General features: G+C 28.5%; 1 protein-coding gene across 4 annotated transcripts; it reads right to left on the bottom strand.

The window, feature by feature from the left end:
* Positions 1 to 23,919, bottom strand: Shal (Potassium voltage-gated channel protein Shal). 4 transcript variants are annotated; one of them, XM_067274797.1, is made up of 5 exons: positions 22,525 to 23,919; positions 15,836 to 15,998; positions 2,874 to 3,056; positions 2,426 to 2,581; positions 1 to 1,736 (listed from the first exon to the last, which is right to left on the bottom strand). In XM_067274797.1, exons 1-5 carry the CDS (start codon positions 23,637 to 23,639, stop codon positions 1,476 to 1,478), a joined length of 1,878 nt encoding a protein of 625 aa, XP_067130898.1. In that variant the 5' UTR covers positions 23,640 to 23,919; the 3' UTR covers positions 1 to 1,475. The 4 variants fall into 4 exon arrangements, with proteins under 4 accessions (XP_067130898.1, XP_067130889.1, XP_067130914.1 ...); XM_067274788.1 differs by having other exon boundaries at positions 1 to 1,739; XM_067274813.1 differs by lacking the exon at positions 2,426 to 2,581.

Here is a 23,919-nt window from a genome sequence, read left to right on the forward strand (position 1 = left end):
ATATTTTATATCACACTCCATGCACTTGTTTTGTTTATACACAGTGTGCAAATACGAGTGCAGTGTGCATACCAGGCACAGAATGTATGTAAAATTTATAACATCTCACTTGTAGAGATATACTTTTAATCTTCTGTATTATTTTTAAAGCCTTTAGCCTTTCTTTTTTAATCTTCTATCTAAGTCACTAGATATCATTCTTGCTTACACGGACAGATACTAGTATTTAATTTCCTCGAGTTTTATACATGTCCTGCTATTTCCATCTGTAGATAAAAGGGTATAAAATGATCCATTTAAATAAATAAAAACAGAGAAACCATCGACCAACAAGTGAAGGAAAAAATAATAAGCATTGAAACCTGTACATCCAACAACTTTGTACTGTACAATCTTGAACTGAGAAAAGGACAAAAGACATGGTTTATTATATTTTATCTTTTTTATAAAACTAGAATGTGATCATATTTTTAACAACTGATTCTGCATATTGCTGAGTATTAACAGGAACAGGTCAATTCCAATTCGAAAGCGCCCACAAAGAGATTCGTTCAAAAATTGATGATCAAAGAACTAGCTTTGACATCTAAAGATGGCTATGGCTGTCGACAGAGACACAAATTACAAAACGGAATAATACACGTCTAGTAGTAAATAGCTAATGTTATTTTTTAAAAGTCCTGAAACACATTAAATTAAAAAGAATTATCACTGACAACGTACTAAGATATCTCATTTAAAGTACAAAAAGCACTGGATGTGCTAGCAATAGTCTTTAATCCTAATTCTATTAGCCTGCAGCACTTATTCATAGAAGCAATTGTAAAGAAAGCCTGCATAAGAGGCCTAAAATGTGTATAACCTTGCGGAGATATCTAAGAACTAGTTGTTTGAAAGGTAAACCAATGCAGACAAAGTTTGTCTGCAACAACGAATGTACTAGATAGAGATGTCTTTTCCATGTTTAAGAGAGAAAAAATTGAAGAAAAAACATTTATACAGAAAGGATATTTTACAAGTTGATCAATTTTTTATATCACTTCTAGGATCTTTTGATAGTTCGACACTTGGCTTCGTTCCTTATATCGTTTTCCTATTGCATACTAAATAATACTGGAATGTCTCCTCTTCGACCCTGTAGTTCTCTAGGAAGGGCGTGAAACTGTAAGTGCTATATTTACAATGAACCATTCCTTTCTATTATTTTTAGGATCACAAGGAACGGGGCGTAAACTTTGAAAAAGTTACTACATAACAGTATTCGATGCTGATTAGCAGAAAGTCGGTTTGTGGGTTCGTGTATAAGAGAGGAATTAACTGCAGATTTTTAACACTGTACAATGATATGGATGGGGATCTTTCCACGGTAGGAATTAACGGTGTGGCCGGAAAGGATTATCTGGTTGTAAACACCAGTTCAATACTGTAATTGAAAGGTCATATCGGCCGGATAAACGTATCCAATCACAAAAAAATTAAAGCGTTGATATGCGTACTTGACTGGTTACAGGTACCGATGGGTCTGCGTCCGAGTTTGAGCTTGGTGTGATGACTGTGGTTGTAACCGATCCTCCGATGGGAAGGGTGGACATTGTGGTCACCACGGGAACCGGATTGTTCAAGTTGGACCTGGAGATGATATGATGCTGCTGAAAATCACTCGTTTGAGGCGCTCTATTCGGAACGCGCACTTGAATGTCATTCAATTCTTCTTCCTGCACCGATGCTGGAGTGTGCTGCTGTTCGGAAAAATCTCAGAGTTATCAACTTACTTTTTCAATTTGCTTATAATAATCATAATAATAAGAATAAAAATAATAAATCAGTTGGCAATTAATACCGAAAACAACGTCGACAAGGCTGACATTATTTATTCAAATTCGTCACGCGGTTATTATTATCCTAGCATATTCAGTCGCTATATTCGACTACTAACCTACATTGCAGTTCTATTCTGGTTTATAGCCTTGAAAAATAAATTATGCAACAGAAAACGCAATAAAACTATACGTAAATAGAGATTATTTAGTTTTGAAAAATCAGCCAGAAAATCGTTGATTATATTTTTGAAATACAAGAAGCAAACTTTTAAAATAATGAAACAGCAAAATTGAGATTTAAGGTGGAACTAAAACATTCTTCAGTAAAATATCTACAAGCCATGCATAAACGAAAATAAATTTTTACGATCGTCAATAAATTGCTTATGTAACGCACCGCATTTTCTAAATGTCCAAGTAACAAAAGAAAGGTTCTTCTATTCAACGAGAAGACCGCAAACAGCATTGATTTAATGGCAAATTATCAATACTTTCACAAGAAATATAGCAAGGGTTTTCGAGAATTTGGAAGCTCGCAAATTCCAATTTACGTTAGTTTCAAACGGGAGAAAAATGTATATGTGAGTAGACAAAGCAACACTTGCCTGATATTTCTTCTTACTCCAACGTCTCCCACAACAAGTCTGAAACGAATTATTCTCTTGGGAAGATAAAGATGGAGCTGGCGATAATGGCGGTGTGGAGGAAGGTCTATTTGGTTGACCGTTGTAAGGTACTTCTAATTCTACAAATTCGCGATCCTGAAACAGATTTTTAAACGATAGAAAGTGTCGGGATGAAAGGAATATTTTATTACTATCAATTAATCAATAGAAATGGAAACCGGGAGGTTGAAGTTGTTGACGTGACAGAAAGAATTACACAGGATTTCCTAAGAAAGGTCAAAACAGAATCGATATTCAGTACGATAATGTTTTCCTTTTTTATTCGGTTTCGTATGTTAACTGTCGAAAATAAGAAAAGTTTTCGAAAGCGCACCAAACAAATGTAAGAAATGATGGTAATCTGTTGCGGATACATCGATCGACTTACCGTCGTTTTCTCTAAACATCTCAAAAGATGGTGATGTTGCAATTCAAAGATATCTTCGGCAGATTCTTCGATTTCTTGTCCACATTCCCTTGCAGCTAACCTCGCTTCCACAGCTTTCTTCTTACTGACAAACGCCGCTCCACTCGTAACCTTTGCAATACGGATTCTGGCCATTCGTGCTTTCTGTTAAATAAATAAAATCTAGTTAGAAACCAAATCGTGCTTAAAAGAAAATCTATACTTAATAAACGAGTCAAAAACAGTATCGTTTTTTTCTTAAATGTTTGCTCTGTCAATCACTTTCAACCTTTTTTCTCTTCTTACTTTAATGTCTATTTTTAAACGTTTCGAAAAACGCATTAACTCAACTACATCAAAATTTAAGTTAGAAAAATAAATACCTAATAGAAAATGCATTTAACTTTTTAAGTAACGGAATTTTTCAAATATTTAAAATAAACGTATAGAATTAATTTTCTTTCTTTGAAAATGAAGCGTTCGAAATATTTCCTAAGAGCCAAGGCATTTGACGAAAAGTAGCCCATTAAACAGATCATCGAGTCAACATATCTTAACCGAAGCTCTATTCTGTATCGTTAAATTGAGTCATTGGATTGTTCTTATCGTCTAAACTATTTATAGAAGATATAACTAAAGCCTCGTCCGTTCAAAGATACAACTTAAATCCAACGGAGGATCGACTCGGAAAAGATAATATTATGTTGCAAATTTAATTAATGTTGGGTTATAAAATTAAAAATAAAAACTATTCGGATGAGAAAAGCTCATTCAAACGAAAATAAAAATGTAAATTATGTAGAAAAACGAATCGATATTTTCAATCTTTCAAAAATCTCCAACAACCCTTTCCGTTCTAGATAACGACTCTATCTAAAACGGAAAGAGTTTTTATCGTGTGAAAAGCATGGAAATTAAGACGTAAAAGTTCGAATTTTACGCCATGTGATAGATACAGAGTTTATTGTTTAAACTTTAATAACGTAGGCTACGTGCTTAATTTAGAATCGTTCTATATATTTTCTATTGTTTTCGTCATTGTTTGCTCGGCTTAGCTTTGGTATACGTTGATTTAACGCATTTAATAAACCACGCTTGTTAACTTGTCCACTTCGTATTTCCTGCATCATGTTCCATTTCCTAATTGTATTATATCCTTCTCGACAATCTTTCCATTTCTTTCTTTTTCTTTTTGATGATAGATTATTCTACCGATTGAATAAATTCTAATAGATATAACGTTTCTCTTTTTGATTTTCGTAAAGCACTAGAAATCTACAGATATATTCTTTTTCTTTTCTTTCTCTTAATCCTTAATTCCTAAAGTAGATTTTTCTTCTTTTAAGACCTTGTTACTTTCCATCTTATCCTCCTACATCCTATAACTTATGAATAGACCTATAGCAATCTCCTTTCCGCTATAAAAAAAACCATATCTAATAATGAAATAATTGATAAAGCATTACATTTACTTGAATATCTTATGTATTATTCCAATTTCCTGTTTCAATTTAAGTCTACTGGTAATGTTTTAAACTTCAAAAACTCGGAATTTATTTAAATAATTGTTCTCTTCTTTTCCTTTCAAACTGTTTATAAAAATTCAATATTCGGAGTTTATTACGATCAAATATGTCTAGCTTAAACCGCAATTTAATTGCGGTTTAAGCATAGATATATAGAGACGATTAAAAGACGGAAAAATTAAAAATGCTTACGTATCTCAGTGATATTTTCGGTCTAGTAAAAATAATAAAATCAATTTACACATTTTAATCATTAATTCAAAAATCGTACTTATGCACTCTTCACTTTATCCCGATTATACTTTCAAGCTAAGTTGAATTTTATTGATTTTTAGATGCAGTTGTTTCATTAAATTCGGATCGCTTCTTGTACTGCGCTCTCTCTTGGCCAACCGAGCATATTTTATTTATTTTTTCTTAAATCTTAACTTAACCAAAACGCTTCACTATATTAATAACATATCAAAAGCTAATTTGGGAAATATACAAAAAACGAACGTATCTATCTGTTTATCAGGCGGAAAATCGATTTGGAAAATTTCCAACAGAGTCAAATTTATAAAATAATCCTTAAACACGAAGACACTTAGTGAAAATGCGACTCTATCCGGAATCACTTATTATATTCTAGAAATTTGACTAAAGTTTTATTAATTTCCTAAGAAGAAAATAAATTTTAATTAAGTTGCTATTTAAAAAAAAAAAAAACTTAAACCTGACAATCAAATAATTATACTTAATGAAAAATTTAGTGAGAAAAATCGAATTTAAAACATCATTACAATGTTTAAAGCAATTAAATCGGTCGTTAATTTTATTCAAACATTCGATAACTAATTAGTTAAGAATGGAATGACAGACAACGCCCAGTGATTAGATTTTACACTTATTAGTTGACATACACGTTTAATCTTTCCTTTAAACGGATTACAAATTGTACGATTTTTGAATTAGCATCAAATACGGTTTGCCACGAGTCTTTCCATCTTTGCAAATATTCATTTTCTAAAATAGTTTTGACGTCAAAGTCTTCCGTTCTTGGCATCTTACGCTTGATTTTTTAAATATCACAAAACAAATTTGACCTATCTATTGTAAAGTTTTGGGTTTGTATAACTTTTATTTAAATATATACACTAGATAAAGTAAATATTTCTTTTGCTATTTTGTGTCCTTGAGAACTGAAAGATTTCTTCTTTCTCTTTGTTTCTTTTTCCTAACTTCTAACTGTGCTATAAATGACATCGAGACAGGAAAAAATAAAACTTATTTGAATATTTCTAATACTTGTTTTAGCTTTTTTTTTCTTATGTAGAAAAAGAAATAGAAACAACTAAACCGAAACGCATTCTCGTATGGATATGATGTTTTTGTCAGTATATAAATTTTTATAGCCAGATATTGATTCAAAATATCTCTATCTCTTCCTACAATAAAATGTTATTTTCTCTAAATTCGCTTTTATTCGTTCAAAAACCATTCAATCATCCGCCTTCCGAATGATTTAATGAGAGTTTCAAACCAAATAAGAGTGATTTAGCGATTTTGAATCGAAATGATGGCAATTTAATGAAGAAAGAGAAAGAGAGAAACGTACATTTCAGAATGATTTAATAAATTTAAATCCCATTCTAGAACAATTTATTGTTCCGAACGAGTAAATATGAGGATGATTCATTGGAGTTTTGAATCCAAATGCGAATTTAAAGACGATTCCACCAAATGAATCCAACTAAAGATTTAATGATTAACGATTTTTATAAATATATATGAGAATAATTTAATACCGTTAAAATTATTTGATGATTTAACAACTGAAATAAATTGGATTGAAAATGACTTAACAAAATTTCAATCTAAATAACAGTAATTTAATAATTCTAAACTCATTCAAGGATGATTAATGATGTCTATAAATCAAAATGAAGATGATTTATCGCTTTGAAAACAATTTAATAAGTTGGATAAATTTAAATTAGAATGATTTAATGATTCTCAAATCTAAATGGTAACAATTTAATTGGTTTCAGGATAATATATAAATTTAAATTATTTTCGATTAGATAAAAAAAAAATTAAATAGCTCAAAAATCTTAGATTTGGCTTTATTCATAGAAAAATATTAACTTAAAATTAATTTAATACGTTTTAGAACATAATTATCGTCGATTCACGCTCAAAATTATCATTTTACAACAGTAAGTTTAATGAAGTGTGTGAAAAAAAGGGCTAGTTTATTATCATTTAGGAAACTTCTTCCCTAGTTTTATCCCAACTGAACAGAGTAATCGTATGTATTTATATCCGGGTAAATTTAAATGCGAGTTATTCGCTATTGATTTTGTAAAGAAACATGTTAAGGTTGCTCTAGCATGACGGATATTAAGTCTGGTATTATATTCTTCGAACTAAATAGATTCTGATGATACCCCTACCTTACATTAGCCTACATGACAAAATGTTATGTCGGTTATCGTCTTCCTTTTCTATTTTTTTTTTTTTTTTACAGTCTTATCGTTATTTATGTTATGTTACCGCATTCGTTTAATTGAAAATATATCTAGCTATTAACTTTGAATCATTTAATTCAACCGAGGCTCAAATATAAAATTTGTTCATAATTTATGTTAATGTATACCCGCTGCATATGATTATTACATATAATATTGCGGATATCAGTCATGTCGCAGGCTATTTTAATACAGAAATAGACCTTTAAATTAAAATCGAATTTTGCATATGAGAGTAGAAATTAACAAAAACAATTAATCGACTAAAATCTGACGTAAATTATTCTAATATTCAATCTTAATTAGCAACAAATCATCGTAAGGTTATACGATTTATCTATTATTTATAGGCCTATTAAGTTCCGAGATTTCGGCTTGGTTAGTTTTAAACGTTTAAATTAAGCAATTTTTAACGCTTCAAAACGTATTTTCAAATAGATATTTTAATTTCTCGCTTAATCTTACGAAAAAAGATATGTATATGTAATGTAAATACAGTAAAATAGAATACATAATAACGGAACTCTTTATACTGAAAATTCATCGATTTCTAAACATTCGCGCTTCGATAGTCTCTTTCGGTGTACGTTACGTATTTATAGATTAACCGAGAAGATAATTGAAATGATAATATAGCTTTATAAGAGTGCATATAATTATGTCAGAGCTGATAATTGTTTTAGCAATTAATTCCGGTTGACAGTGTGAATAACATTTTATCTCCTCTTTTATCTGTTATCTTAGTCGATTTGAATATGAAAATGTCTTAGGAATCTTGACGAAGGACATGAAAAAAACTGGAAATTTGTATTGGGAAGCTCTTGATTACACAGATAACTCGTGTTTACTTTCTGACAAACATGATGGATTACAAGAAAAAGTAAATAAATTGGAAAATGTTTTCTTAATTGGTTTAGCTATAAATAGCTACAAAACAAAAATTGCAGCGATAATATCATAAATTACCTTTCATTTTTTTCAAATCTAAACTCTAGGGAATAGATGATGCTATTTAAATTTTTCTGGAAGAGTTTCTTATGTAAGAAATAAAGTAATTCGAAAAAAGAAAAAAAAACCTTACTTGATTCGGAGAATCAATAAATTAAACAAAATAAAATTAATTGATTTTAAGAACAACATGAATAGATATTGATTCAATCCAGTTTAATATGTATACAGCAAACAATGTTATAAAATACGTCAGAGAAAATAAATTCGAAGAACAAACGGATGTAACGAAGTCAATGTTCGAAATGTAACATTGTCTACGTTAATTATCAAATTCTGACATTCCTAGAAAATGTTTGGAATTTAGATATTACCCGAAAACTACACGAGGATAAGAGAAAGTTAAAATAATGTTATAAAGAGAAGTGGCGAGAACAAATATCTTATTAAGTTAATAGGCGATAATTTCATATCGCCTATTAACTATTAACTTATGAAATGATGGCGGTTGATAAATCAAAATGATATCATTTTCTTGTGAAAATAAATTATATCATAAAAGCTTTTATGGAAAAGTTTTCATTATAATTTTGAAATAAATAAAATTTTCTATATTTTTCAATCTTAATTCGGATGGAAAGAGAATGTAAAACTTCAGAAAATATGATTAAAATAGATTTAAAAAAAAAAAAAAAACAAAAATGAGAATGTGTTAAGACGAAGAATACAGAATAGTATTTGCTGAATATTAATTTTGAAAATGCAGTATTACAGGACAATCGAACGAAAACAATTTCGCTTCTATATAATCTATAATAATGATGCAGGCCAACTGGAGAGAGAGAATATCAATCTAATTCTACTACGTATGCCTAACTCCGTTTAGCAACAAACTACTGACGTCATAGTAGAAACTTTATTTGAAATAGTGACGCCAGAAGTTGATCAGAAATGACGTCATTGAATACAGAATGATTTTTAACCAAACAAATAACTAAAATAAGAATTCTGAATGTATTAATACGTTCTATAAGTACGCCAATAATGTTTTAGATGATTATTTATAACTAAAATAAGAAAAAATTCTTGATTCTAAACTGTAACCATTCTGAAGCTACTCCACACATATTCTTTCAGTTACTTACAGGCACTAATTTAAATAATAATGTAATCGATATTTTTCTATTTATTAAATTAGGTGTAAATATGTCCATAATTAACTAAATTTAAATTAAACATATATAATAAAATAATAAATGTCTACTTAAATACACAAACAAACACGTACATATAATAGAAATGCACAGTAAATGTGATTAATTTATAAATTCAGTTATACAATAAACGTGCTTAAACAAAAATAGGGCAGAAGAATGCAATTTAAAAATTCAGACAGGTGATTTTTTAAGTTTTAGCCTCTAAAATGGCTCAAAACTTAATACAGAAAGTTATTTTATGGTTAAACATTCACACGAAACGACCCATTTTGCTAGATTACTGCAGTTTAGAAATTATCTTTGGTCGAGATAATAGATATTAAATCGTAAAACTATCAAATATTTCTTCATTCTCCATAATAATACATTTTAAAATATAAGTAAGAATAGCATCTAATATAATAAAAATTATTAGGAAATTAAATTTTCATTTAAATGGCCATAAAATTCAATTTGAGTTTTAAAATTTCGAAATGAATGTAAAGAATATTATTTATAATTCTGTATATAAAAAAAAGAAATCTGGAATATAGAAGCGGGTAAACACACGAAGAAAATGAGGCCCGAAACGATTATTATAATTAAGATTAATTGTAATTAGATGTAAAAGAAACAATCGTTTATCAGCATTTTTGCATGGATTTTTAGATAATGAAATAGTTTCGTGACAGTTGTAAAATATAGGTCTGTGAATGAAAAATGCTCGGATGAAGATCAATGCTTGATTACACTTAGTAACAAAATATACTAGAGAGACGGTTTATTCAAGAAAAATGTAGAATAATAAAAACAAATTTGATATATTTTACCAATAGAGGTGAGAAAAAAAAATGCATAAATTAAATTCAGTCTGGAAAAAATATCATTTCAGAAAGGATAAATATTATATGACTAAAAAGAACATCTCGAGAGTAGATATCAATATAAAAGAAAAGGAAACTTTTTAAGTTTCTCTTTCTTTAAAAGTAAATAAAACAATGACGTTAATAAAATCATCTGCGCGGAATCTATCGCTCTTCTTGCGAAAATGGAATTAATCTAAAGGGAAAATGTCGATAATATCTCGCTTTTTTTTCTCGTAGAATTGATTTTTATGTGATACATTTACTTATTACATATTGCTTACAAAATCTTTTGATAAAAAAGATTGAAAAGAATAACATTGAAACATTACTTTCTCAAAAAGAATAAGCAAAAATATGTTTCCACTTGTATAAAACTCTGCATAGGAAACAAAATGTTTCTTCATCGAATTATAAATTAGTACCTTTAGCTTTGAAATACTGTACTTCACTTTATATTGAAGTGTATGAAAAAAGTTTTTATGAATAAAAATTGGTGTATTGACATTGATAAATGTTCTATTGTCTCTAGAAAATGTTTTATTTACAGAAGTTTATCCTCCGTACTAGAAATTTGTGTCATAATATCGAAAAAGTGCATTGCGAAATGTTTAAGTTTAGAAAAATGTAGAAATCCATCTTAGAAAATTTCCCTTTCAAACTAGTACTTTTCGAAGTATTTAAAATAAATATTCATTTAAAAATAGTTAGTTTAACAGATTGTGGATTTCTTTATCTTACGGTTCCTTTATCGCATAAAGTAATTTGTTTCGTAGATATTCGAAAAGCTTCTGATCTACGTAGAAAAATATCATTCTTAAAGTTCAATAGTAAGAAAACAAGACAGGAAATAGAATATTTAGTATTATCCTACGAGAAAATTAAATATATACCTTTTTTCCTCCAAAACAATTGCCGAAATTAACAAAAAAAAAAAAAAAAAAATATCGTTTCAATAAAATATCGATTCGATAAACAACTAACCAATATAAATGCTATATCGCCAGTATATAGAACACAAACTTTATTAGAGTTAAAAATGTGTCGAGATTTAAAAAAGAAGAGCATTAAATCCTTCTTAAAATTCAATTTCGTTCTTTTACAATTTATTTTTGTTCCATTGTGTTAGATAAAATGATATTTTAAGAGCATCACTACGAGTGAAGAATGTTTCGAAGAAATGGAAAAAAACTAGCTACAAAGAAATCAGATAGATAAAATGAATAAATAAATAATAAATGAAAGAAAAACTACAAATGAAACGTCTATATAAGATTCATGGCTAATATTTCAGCAATTTTAGAAGTTTTTGTAAGAAAGATTAAAACAAATTTTAATTTCGTATGAATTAAATATCATTTATCGAAAGTATTGATTAAAAACAATAGAAATCTGTTACAACTGATCGAACAATAACACTTTTGCGCCTCTATTCAAATATATTTCGGCCTTATGTTATTTAAAATCCTTATCTAGATTTATTATATTTTTATGCTTATTAAAAAAAAAATAATAATAATAACTGACATTTAGAAAAATTTATAATGGAACCAGATATACACTATAATGTAAATTATAATAAAATTTATTTTTTCTTTCGATCTATTTTAATTACCTCGCAAACATGAAAAATTATACAATTACTATAAATGCAAATTAAGGAGATAAAGTAACGTGCATAAATGTTTAAAACATCAATTTATAACTAGAAAATTATACGTTTTTATTTAAAATTATTTATAAAATTCGAATACACATTTGTTACATTGTATTAAAATTCTAATATTAAAAAAATACGAAGCGCTAAATAAAGAAGAGTATATTTAATAGAAGAGATTAATTCTGTTTCATTGTCTCTTTTTTTTTCAATTTAAATTATCTTTTCTAATTAGTTAAAGTTTGGCACATAATAACATTGAAAGGAGGGGGAAATGCTTCACCTTTAATATCAAAAATGGTTTCTTTCTTTAGAAATAATAATAATAATATAATAATAATAATAATGAATAGCTATTGTTTAAAAATAAAAATGTAGAAATATTAAAGGAAAATCGCGAGAATTCTTTTATCTTGATAAAGAGTAATTTATTCCTTTTTAAAATTTTCAAATAAAACTTTTCTGATATTTAAATTAGACGACGTCACAAGAAAATGAAATTTCCGATAAAGAAAAACTATAAAAATTAACTTACATTATCTTTATATATTATAATTTGTTTAATTTATTACTTTTTAAATAAAATGCAAAAGTTATTTTGTATATTTTTGTTAATTATTTTCGTTTCTAAATAAAAACAAAAGAGTAATATCAGAACCGACGTCACGAAAAAAAAATGGCGACATCCTTTGTCGGAAGGTGAGTTATTAATTACATCGGGAGTAATCTAAGTTATAAATTAAAATACGATTAATGAATTAAATATGTTCTTGAAGAAATATTTAACACTTGAAACTTGTGTAGAATGAAATTTTTTAAAACATTTTTTAATAAACATAAAATAAATATGATGAAGATATAATAAATTCTATATCTAAACACACCAATCGACCCTACTACGGCCTTATAATATAATAATATATAACCCATAATGTTGGACTAAACATAAAATATTTTAAAATGCTTTATGGTAGACAGAAAACTATATAATACAGCATGTATTTACTTTATACTGTATTATGATGTAAGCTTATTATTATATAAGCTTTTTCATCTATATAGCATTGTGAAATATTTATTTAAATAGATATAATTACCTTAATGTTTATAGTTATTTTTACAAACTTATAAAACCCAATACAAGATATAGAAATATTCTGATTATACATTGTGTAATGTTAATCAGTCAGCATTCATTCGATCCTATAGACAATTTGACATTTGTAGTTTAAAACATTACCATTTAAAAGTATTATTATCTGCTTGGAACGAACACATGTTTATACATTTTGTTTTTTAAAAGTATTATTATAAAATTATTGAAAAAATATTTAAATTTAGTCTTCAAGAATCTGATAATTTTATATTTAATTGATTTTATTATAGGCGTATAGGCAATTCCAAAATACCTTACATGAATAAGATTTAAGCTATTTTGGAAACGTATTTCAAAACTCAATCGATTTAAGTATTTAAACTTATATATATCTGTATATATGATTAATCATTCCCTAGAATTAAAGCACGAATCGAAATGTAATTCAATTGTACCCAGTTAATTGTATAGATATGTTATATAAGAGAATAAAAATATATCCATAAAAGATACAGTAAATTATAAGATATTAGTATGCAACTATCGTCCATAGATTAAATAAATATTTAATAAATAATCTCGCTATCGCAGGAAATAGTGGATATACAACAAGAGTGCCCAAAATAGCACGCACGCGTTAATCAAATGCCACTATCTTATTTTATTTTTAATATGAATAAATTAATAACTATGGTATTTGGATGATACAAGTTGCTAATAACGGCACATACAAAAAATAAATAAGAAAAATGCATCGAGAGCAGCTAAATGATCGTTATTGAAAACGATTGTATAATCTGACTTAAATTTTTATAACTCAATTTTTATACAGTAATTTAATATCCATTTTTCGAAAATTTCTCTAAGATAATTTACTTTGTTCCTTCATAGTTTAGGCTTTGTAGGTATAAGACTTAAACAAAGCACGCGCCAATTTCTTGTAATCAAATATTCATATCTTGGCATTTATTCCTAAAACGGTCCCACCCTGTCCTAAATCGTACAAAATCTATTTATCAGAAAATCTTAGTATACATTAATTATAATTTGTTGTTTAGCTCATACAGTATATCAAAATTTGCTTAACTAATGAACACATTTATAATTGAAATATTCATAATATAAAAGTTTACGTATATTTACTATTCTAAGGAAGCTAAAAATTTGAATTTTTTGTCAAATAAACTCTATTTCCTACCAATAAGTTTATTTTTAGAAGAACTGATTCTATCAATAGCGAAAATTGAAAACTCTCCTGATAGAAATTTAACATTTACCATATCGCTAAGCTTTTGGTAACAATACAGCCTATAAGCCTAGTATGGGATAGTAGTATTTCAATTGGAGATTAGTTCATGAATTTTGATAAATTTTTAACAACTCCTTGCTACTTTTAAATTATTCTACATTCGAGGCGATTTCCATGATTTCTAATATTTTATTTAGCCCTACAAATAACTCATATATTTGTGTGCATGTTATAAATTTAGCCTATAAAACAGATAAACATTATTCTCTACATCACAAGAATTTAAAATTAGTAAAAGAATATGTTACGTCTAAAAGTCTAGTTCTTATTCTATCGTACTGTAGATATTAAGAACACATCCAACGATAAGCTTCTCTTTATAAAATAATATTTCTGCTGTATATTTAATACAGTTATCTTATATTAAATATTCTGAAATGTTTATCATTCTCCAATTTAAAAATTTCAAATGCAATGTAAAGTATATATATATCAGGCTGGTCAAACCTTGTTAAGACAGGAGCTAGACCTAGTGTATCGCTTATCAAAAACACGAGAGTTGCATTCTCTATAGAAACTGTATTTTATATAATGGATATGTATTTCCATATATTTAATAATAATAATAATAATAATTAAATATGTGGGTATATATTGAAAGACCTTACCACTTAATAAAGTTTACTTTCTACTTCGTATTTCATATTTAAATTTAATTGTGTGATGGATTACTTAAATATAAATGTTTGATTATTCATTTTTTATAAATAAAATTGAAGAAAATTTATCTGATTTAAGAGTGAAAATGTTTAATTTTATGTATTAACTCACATAATTAGTAGAAGAAACGATAAATTTTGATGATTTCATCTTTTAATAATTGAAAATAATTGCAGGCAAAAGCCTATTTTGAAGAGGAGCACCAACAGGATGAATAAAAACTGACATAATTTTTATTTACAACTTTTTAGAGTGTTTTTTGTAATAATTTAACTCCGTAAAATTAAATTGAAATACTAAGCTTTTATTAGTATTTAAAATACGTATAACCTAATTTAAATCCCACAGGCTAATTAACATATACATATATATACAGATCTATTCTTATTAGATCATGACAAGCTATTCAATATAAGTGTGATATACATGCTTTAAAACTAGAAAATTGATTTAAAATTACGTAATAAGTATTTTACATTATTACTTTCTGTTTAGTTATATCAACATTAGTAAACCACGCAACCTTTTGAGACAAATAAATAGCAAGTAGTTGTACTAACAAAGCATCAAAATGTCAAAACATCTCATTTGTTTAATTTTTAGTAAATATACTTAAGCATTCTAGATAAATTTACTGTTGTATTGAGATTATTTGAATATTTCATTGATTTATTACACATACACAAACATTAAATAAATGAATCGATTATACTACAAAATATTGCCGAGTAGTTAAATTTAACAAAATTTGATCATCTATTTCTTAAATTAAATGTGTATATATATGTATATATATATAACTAAAGGTCTATAATAAATACTATTACAGTAATTTAATAAGTATATGAAATACCGCCGCAGAAATATTATTTTTATGTATTCTGTAATTTTATATAAATAATTAAATTCATTACATATGGGAAGCAAAATTGATTTACTTAAATCTGTATCGATTAATATATTATTAACTAATAATAAATTCATTTTGCAGCTTCAATTAGACGAATTGGCATCGACGCCAAAATATTTTGTAGAATTAAAACGAGCATAATTATAAATTTAAAAATAGAAACATAATAAATAAAATTATAGTAGGTAACAGCTTTAGAAGTAAGAAAGATTAGATTTTCGGAAGAAAAAAGATCGTTAATAGAATGACAGGTTCAAATGTATACGTACCCTTTGAGCTTTCCTCTTATCTGCTCTTTGGCTTTGATGGTAGATACGGGAGAAGTTCGATACAATAACTGGAACTGGAAGAGCAATAACGAGCACCCCACTCAATGAACACACACCACCAACAATCTTGCCTGCAATTGTATCCGGGACCATATCTCCGTACCTGAGGGAAACAAATTACCTTTGTAACTAGAAGAGTGGTAAATATTTCAAAAATCTCTTAAATTCTCAATGTAAATCTAAGAAGAAAGACGTTAATAACTTACTTAAAAGTGTTGCTGTCTGAAAATTTAAATGCATCTTAAAGTTAGTTGTAGCAAAGATAATTAAATTATGTATCGCTTTAATTGCTATTGAAAAAAGCGATCCAACTAGTTTATAAACATCTTATAAACTTTATAAACTTTTAAAACTTTTTTTTCATTTAATCTTTTTATAGGTTAAAACCGAAATTGAATGCTGTATATAAAATTCTATAAACTACTATAAGAAAACTTCATTCCTTGACGTTTTATTTTAGAAATATTCGAATGAATGTTTGGATTTCTGTTCGATTCAAGATACTTGCATACTGTTTGATAAAATGACAGTTTTAATTTGTATCATAAAGTGTAATGCTTTTAAAATATGAAAAGATTCTTGGTAAACTGTTACCGTTCTTTGAATAAAAAAATAAATCAAGCATTGGCATACATTTAAAAGCAGTACTTAAATAATTTGCCATGTTTTTAAAATAAATTCTAATACTGCTTTCTGTTCAATAATTTCAACTTATATTTGGAATGTTTGATTCTTTATAATTACTATTACAATTTATATAGAATGAAGTATTATCGGTTAAAGTGAAATCTCACCAGTTTTATAAGTTCTTAAACGTCTCTTTGTGTTAAATTTTATGAATTTAACCGTAATTTAGTGTCATGACAGGTCTAAAATAGACATTGCAAGGAAAAAAAATCAACATTCAGGATCAAGTAAAGAATGTATCATCGATCGTCCTACCTTTACACGTCCCTAGTTAGATAAAAATAAAACATTCTTAGACCAAAGATAAAATAACTTATGTCTATTACAAAAGATTTCCGCAAAGCAGTATTTTTATTTCCGCAATTAGATCTTTAACATCTAGATAAAGCATCCAACTGTGATTAGAATTAAATAAATAATTATTACGAGTAGGATTCTACCTCGAAGCAATACTGTATTCGTAATATCTGCATCATGCTTCATTTATAATTGATAATCAACATTAAACATTCCACAGTTCTACGCTATAAGACTGAATTCTTATGCGATTCCACCTCATTAGCTATTCTGAATATTTAAAATCCCAGTCGAAAGAAATTCAAAACATATGGTAAAAAAAGATGTGTTTCGATTTAAAATATATTTCTGCAGTTAAAAATAAATATATGTACAGTACAAGTTTCTGTTTTCGTACTGAAAATATATCTTCTTATATCTTATTGTCAAATGTGTTATATCTATCAGTAAATCGATATTTTTTTCTCTTTAGAAAATAAACATTTTAAGTAGTATCGTTCAGATATTCTTCTGTTATTTCTTCTTTTGGAGAACCAGTAGTGTTTTTCAATTGAAATTTTTAAACAGCAAAGTCTAGAAATAAAATATTAATACAGTTACACGGTATTTCGTGAAAAGGTATCGCTCTTTAATGTTTCATGCAGAATGAATGAGAAACAAATCAATGAGAATTCGTAACATTTCTCTGTATTCATATTCATGCTAAATAACAGGAATTCTAAAATCTACACAACCAACTTTAACTCGAAGTTTTTCTATTTTTAATATTATTGTTAATTGTCTACTTGGACTTTACTTATTAATAGGACTTTATACTGGTGTTTAAAGATTGGCACAGTAATGAGAGTTAGTTCAGGAAAGAACAAAATTTCTTTATTATATCACCTGTAGTAATAATTTCTGTACACATATTATACGTGTTTCGGGCTAGCATGCCCCTCATCAGCAGTATTACTACCAAACATGTAAATACATATTCCAATCCCGAGTATAACTGGATATTTCTCGTTTTACAATTAAACATTTCAATCAAGGTTTCGTTTGCCACCAATCTTTAAACACCAGTATAAAGTCCTATTAATAAGTAAAGTCCAAGTAGACAATTAACAATAATATTAGAATTTAAGGACAGTAAGGCTTTTACAATTTTTTTATTTTTATTTAATTTTCTTCTATAAAAGGAAAAAAAAAGGTTTTTAAAATTAGAAATTTCTGTTTATATTTTTAGCTAGTTTACGATTCTTATAAAAATTAAACTTTAATAACCGATTGTTTGCAATTTTAAATTTAAATAGGTTATATTTATCATTGCTAATGGGAAAAGATAGATTTAATCGTGGTTTCTTTTAGTAAATTGTTTTCCTTCAAAAACTTAATGAAAAGTCAAACGGCAGAATAATTCTTAAGCATTTTTTTTTTTTTGATGATTTTTCGTAACTGCTACAATGAGGAACACGCAAATAACTAATGGACGATGGAAACCAACAGATGGGTATAAGATTTCCATTTATACTTATACACACACACACACATATGTATATATATATGAATATCATTTTATGAAAAATATTCTCTAAAACTCAAAACTTATATTACATATATATGTATAAGCTATATATATATATACATACACGTACACACACACATATATATATTCATTGGTTAGCTGACCTGCTTATTAAAAAATTAACGAATAAAGTTAAATTCCCGTTTGCATTTAAAATTTCAAAATGGTAACGTATTTAATTCTTATAACTCTTCAAATAAATAAAAACGAATCTCATAAAATACCAGTTTACTGTTTTATAATTAATTCATGCTCGATCTACATTCGTCATTGTTCATAACTGTGCTGATTTTGTTTATATTTTATTCTTTTTATTCATTATTAACGAATTTGCCAGCTTAAAACGACGTTTATTGTCCTATCTGGCAACACAAAATAAGCCACAGTTGATTAAAAATTTCAAATCGATGATCCAAATTGGATACACAAACCGATTTTATATAAGTGTTATATGATAATCCTCTGTGATCCTAGTTACACGAGCATATAAATGACGTCATCATATTATTTCTCTCAGCTGCGAGACACACTTTGAGATATATATAACTCTCTATCGACCGGGTTTAGGTCACTGAAAACGCAGGGGGAGGAAGGGAACTTGCAAGTAATGTTCTTTAACCGTTCCCATCTGCAAACAGACAAATTTAAATAGCATTTCTTTCTTTGTCTACGATTATTTTAATTTTTACACGTTCCGAGCGTGTACTTTTTACCATACACTTTTTTTTTTTTAAATGCTTCTAAACAATTTAATCGGAACGGGAGCCAAAACAGTCACGCTTTAAAAAAGTTGAATAGAAAGATGTTTATAAAAAGTAAAAAAATTACGTTCTCTTTAAACTTAAAACTAAGTTAGTATATTTTAGTATGCATTTGATTGATTGAATTTGCTTTTGGAGAAAAATTTTTATAAAATGCCACGGATAATCCTGTTTAAAACAAATTTTTTTTTATCTATTACAAAATTAGTAATACTATTTATTGTTTGGGATAATAAGATTTTCAACTGTTTGATAAATTTGTTGTGTCGCTTATGTTATAGAATGAGGAATTTTATTTATGTCATCGAATAAATTTTTAGAAATTGAAAAGTTAAAAAAAAAAAAAAAAAAATTCAATTTAAATTTTTACAAAATAAATAAAAAAATTGTATTTTTATTCTTATTTTATTTTATTTAATAATTAATTTCTCGAAGTTTCTGAGAATTACATATCTTTAAATACATTTTTTTTAATATTAAAAAAATGTATGGTAAAAGGTTTTAACGGCATTGATAAAATGAAAAACATACTCGTTGATGTTCATCTTAGTCATTCTATTTTATGAAACTTTTCTTATAAATATGAATAAAATAACTCGATGCTATTATCGTGGCAATAACTTTCTGTTGTAATCAATTGAAAACTTTAATACACTCGCAAATACGACTATGTTATAAATATTTAACACGTAGAATAATTTTTTGAATTATTCAAAATATTATAAAAAAGCAGTATAATTTTAAATTATAGAAGCGGTGAAGATTTTAAATATAATTTAAATTATACTGATTCGTATACAGGATATTGATATTAATAGTGAATTACCTATAAAAGTTTCCATAGTTAGGAATCTGGTCGGGAGTAAAATAAATCATAGAACTATCAAACAAATCAATAACATCTACTGGAGAATCACTCGTTATTCTCTAAATTACAGTTATTTGGATAGAATATGGCACTTAACCAATCCACAAAGGAATCGAAGTGATTTTTTAAAGTAGATTCCGTTAAGAAGGGGAAATCAAAATATATCTGGCAATCATCTCAAGTTCTTCCTAGTATTATCGAAAAAATGTTTAAGGATATTTTATTAAAGTATCTATAGACCAACACGTGTTTTATATATGTATATATAAATATTACGTGATAAAATTGCGAATAAAAGTAACTTCGTTTTTTGTCTGGTTGTGGCAATTCACGTCAAGAGAACTACGAAAACGTTGATTCTATATTCGCAATACTTGTAAAATTTTCAGATTTATAAGAATATTTATCAAAAATGCATTCTCCCATAAAAATCCATTGCAATGATAAATATATTCAAAGTTTGGAAAGTTTTAAAAAATGCTTAAATTCAATTTGGAACTAGGACGAAAGTCAACTTTCACATTTTTTATTCGCTTTAATATGCCCCATTTGAAATTAAATTCCATGGAAAAAAGTAATCGGAATAACTATTTGATAGTTTCTTAATCTAGATAAAATGCTGGCAATTTAAATTTCCTTTTCTTTCTTTTTCTTTTATCTTTTCAGAAATAAGAAAATCAATAATTGACACAGGTTTTATATAATTGATGGATCTGAATTTATTCTGTATTTTATTAGCAAGAATGTGGAAATAATACATAACTTTATGTAGTAATTATTAATAATGATGTTAAGTTTATAGATATGTAAAAGAAAAAAAATAATACCGGACAGAAATAAATAAAGTATTACAGGTAAAACTATTATTTTATTAAACACAAATATAATTTTTCTATAGAAAGGAAAATATTTCATAAAAAACACTTTCATCGATTTAAAAAAGTTCAGGAATTAATATTTTATTCGAAAGATGGGAATAATAATAATGTTTACATTTAAAAAATTAGTTTCTGGGTCTGAAAACATTCAATTCATTCGCCGATTCAAATTCTAATTAGTTAATCGCGTCTTTATTCTGTTTATCAAATTTATTCTATTCGACGGGATTTACCGATTTCATAGAGATAAGTTACGGTAAATTTACGTCAGCCAAAATTACACGATGATTAATTTGTATAAAATATAAGGAACCGTCGGCGAGATTTATATAGAAGAAGAAAAAACTGACGTACTCTGGCAAAACGATTTTTACTATTCGTTTTTCTCGAGAGCTACAGGCGGTTTCTTAGTTGGTTTGGAGAAGAGCCAAACGGACTGTGCTTAACGTGTAATCATATACAAAACTAAACATATCCATACTCGAAATGTAGCGAATATCTATTTAAATTATTGACTTGGTAACGGAGTTGATAAACAAACGTTCCGTGAATGTAAAATTCGATCCAGGTAATTATTTTATTACAGTGGTTCAAAAAAAAACGAGAAAAAATTATCGAAGAAGCAAAACGCTGTTATTATGACAAAAATCGATAAACTTATCGGGTTTTTAACGTCTTTTCGAGTTCAGAAAATGTTGGTTAATCGAACGAGAATTAAAATCAAATGAAGACCCCCGTTTATAGAGGTTGAAAATCGCTTTACGTTCAGTCTCGGAACGTGTGTCATAAATATCGAAAAATGAAAAGTCAAACGCTTGCCGATAACTCACCGAGATATGACTTATTCTTGCAAGAGGAATTTTGAAATTAATTGGTATTTTAGTTGATTGTTATGTTAATTATTACCGTATATCAGCATTGGTATGTTTAAACGAATTGTGTTAATTATGATCGATAGGTTTAATTATTTAAGCGGAAAATTACCGAAATAAATTGATGTTTTGGTAGTAAAAGTTTCGTCTTAGAGAAGGGAAGATGTTACAATCAGTTTCGTCGCAATGCTGCATTTTATTCGGAAATCCATCTCGGCTTCTACCCCAATCTCTCCAAAGAGACAATTAAGGAAAGTTTGCCGTCACCTTGCGGTGGCAAGCGTCCAACTTCCACCTAGCATTAATCCAACAACTATTTCTCAAAAAGAAGTCGAGACTTCGCTTAAAATTCGGTCGATCTTTAGTAATATCCGTCCGTATCGATCAGAGGATGTTCTCTAAGATGTTTTTATAGTAACAGGTATCTGGAAGTCATTCTCCGCGTATAAAACTCGTTGGAAATTTTATTACACTTTTAAATTCATTCGTCTGACTCTCTAATGCCTATTAATTTTTTTTTTTGCATTTTATTAAGCGTATAATTAAATTAAATTCGTCCTAGAAATTAAATAAAAGTACATCTTTTGATAAATTAGTTTTAAAAAATGAATAATTCCTTTACATTCAACCATAGTAATTTAATTTTGTCTCGGTTTGTGGAAAAGGACAGGTATTAAAGTATTATTATAAAAGACTTACCCCAATGTTGTCATGGTTACGATGGTGTACCAGAAGGCGGAGGGAATGCTCTTGAACGTAGTACCTTCGACGTTTTTTTCTGCGTAAAACATGACAGTAGCAAAAATGATGATGGCCATGGCCAGCGAGAAGACAAGGAATCCCAGCTCAGAGGCACAACTTTGGAGGGTATAACCAAGAATGCGGAGTCCCTGGGAATGACGGGAGAATTTGAAGATGCGAAACACGCGAAACACACGGAGTGTAACAAAAGCTCCTGATACATCGTCATTGTCCTTAATTCCCAGACCGATGTAGTAAGGAAGGATAGCAACCACGTCGATAATGCTCATGACACTGCGTGTGTATTTACAGCGGCTGGGAGCGGCATAGAGCCGTAACAGATACTCTGCCGTGAAAATCATAACACAGGCGGTGTCCAGACAGAAAAACGCTGCTTTGTAGGTTTCCCCACAAGACAACGTTTCTCCTGTAGCTTCGTTTCGTCCACATGGAATCGTTTCAAAAACATTGGCAGCAACAGAAACAGCGATAAAGAAACCCGTGACGTAATAAAACACTAAGGCGGCGGTGCTGGTGTGAGGATTTTCGAAAGCTCGCCACATCCTCTGGCGAATTGTGCCGTGAGCCAACTCGTTCTGGTCATTCGTCTCGGACATTCTATCGTCCAGAAGCCGTTCTGCGTTTTCGCGCTTCCGATCGCGGTATTCTTCGTAGCAACAATCCCCGATGACATCCGGTATGATTCCGAAGAACGCCAATTCCTCATCGTACGACAACAGACACTCGTGTCTGGGATAGTGTAGCTTTCCGGTACGGTAATAGTTAAGGACGTGGCGAAAGATATCCGGGTCTCTATCGAAGAAATACTCCTTGCTATCTTCATCGTAGAAAAATTCGCGTTCGTTCGAACCGAGTAACGTATCCGGAAACCTCTCGACCGTATTTCTCCAAGTCTGAAATTTCCTTCCACTAACATTAATGGTAAACTTTTCATCTTCTCGTTTCCTTCGCTCTTTTGTCACCGGCGGAGCTGGCAATGGATTATTAGCGATCGGTACCCATCCAATAGCCGCTGCTCGAGCAAAGGGTAACCAAGCTGCTACAGACGCCATAGTCACCTTAACCTTTAGCTTCTAAGACTCAAACTGCTAAAGTTAAGCCTAAACACCGACCACAATCCAACCTCCATTACATCTAGTCGAGGGTAGCAAAAATCGATGGTATTCCCTCGTCATTGTTTTTGACATTTCTTATTCCTTCATTGTGAATATTATAGAAGAACATTATAGACGAATTCTAACCAATATTCTATCGTCTCTGCTTTTCTAATCGGTTATCTAACACTAGCGATTCGAACACTACAACCATCTCTACCGTCATGGTGGTTGACTG

The sequence above is a fragment of the Centruroides vittatus genome, unplaced genomic scaffold (assembly GCF_030686945.1).
Source record: "Centruroides vittatus isolate TY-2023 unplaced genomic scaffold, ASM3068694v2 contig_1154, whole genome shotgun sequence".
In the NCBI taxonomy this organism is placed as follows: domain Eukaryota; kingdom Metazoa; phylum Arthropoda; class Arachnida; order Scorpiones; family Buthidae; genus Centruroides; species Centruroides vittatus.

What these genes read in the sequence shown, in the direction of transcription:
- Shal (XM_067274788.1), bottom strand. Translation starts at nt 23,639, where the DNA reads ATGGCGTCTGTAGCAGCTTGGTTACCCTTTGCTCGAGCAGCGGCTATT. An exon ending in ATAAGAGGAAAGCTCAAAGG is followed by an intron (nt 3,057 to 15,835) that starts GTACGTATACAT and finishes TTTATTTAACAG; the next exon opens with AAAGCACGAATGGCCAGAAT. An exon ending in GGAGTAAGAAGAAATATCAG is followed by an intron (nt 1,740 to 2,425) that starts GCAAGTGTTGCT and finishes TTTTCCGAACAG; the next exon opens with CAGCACACTCCAGCATCGGT.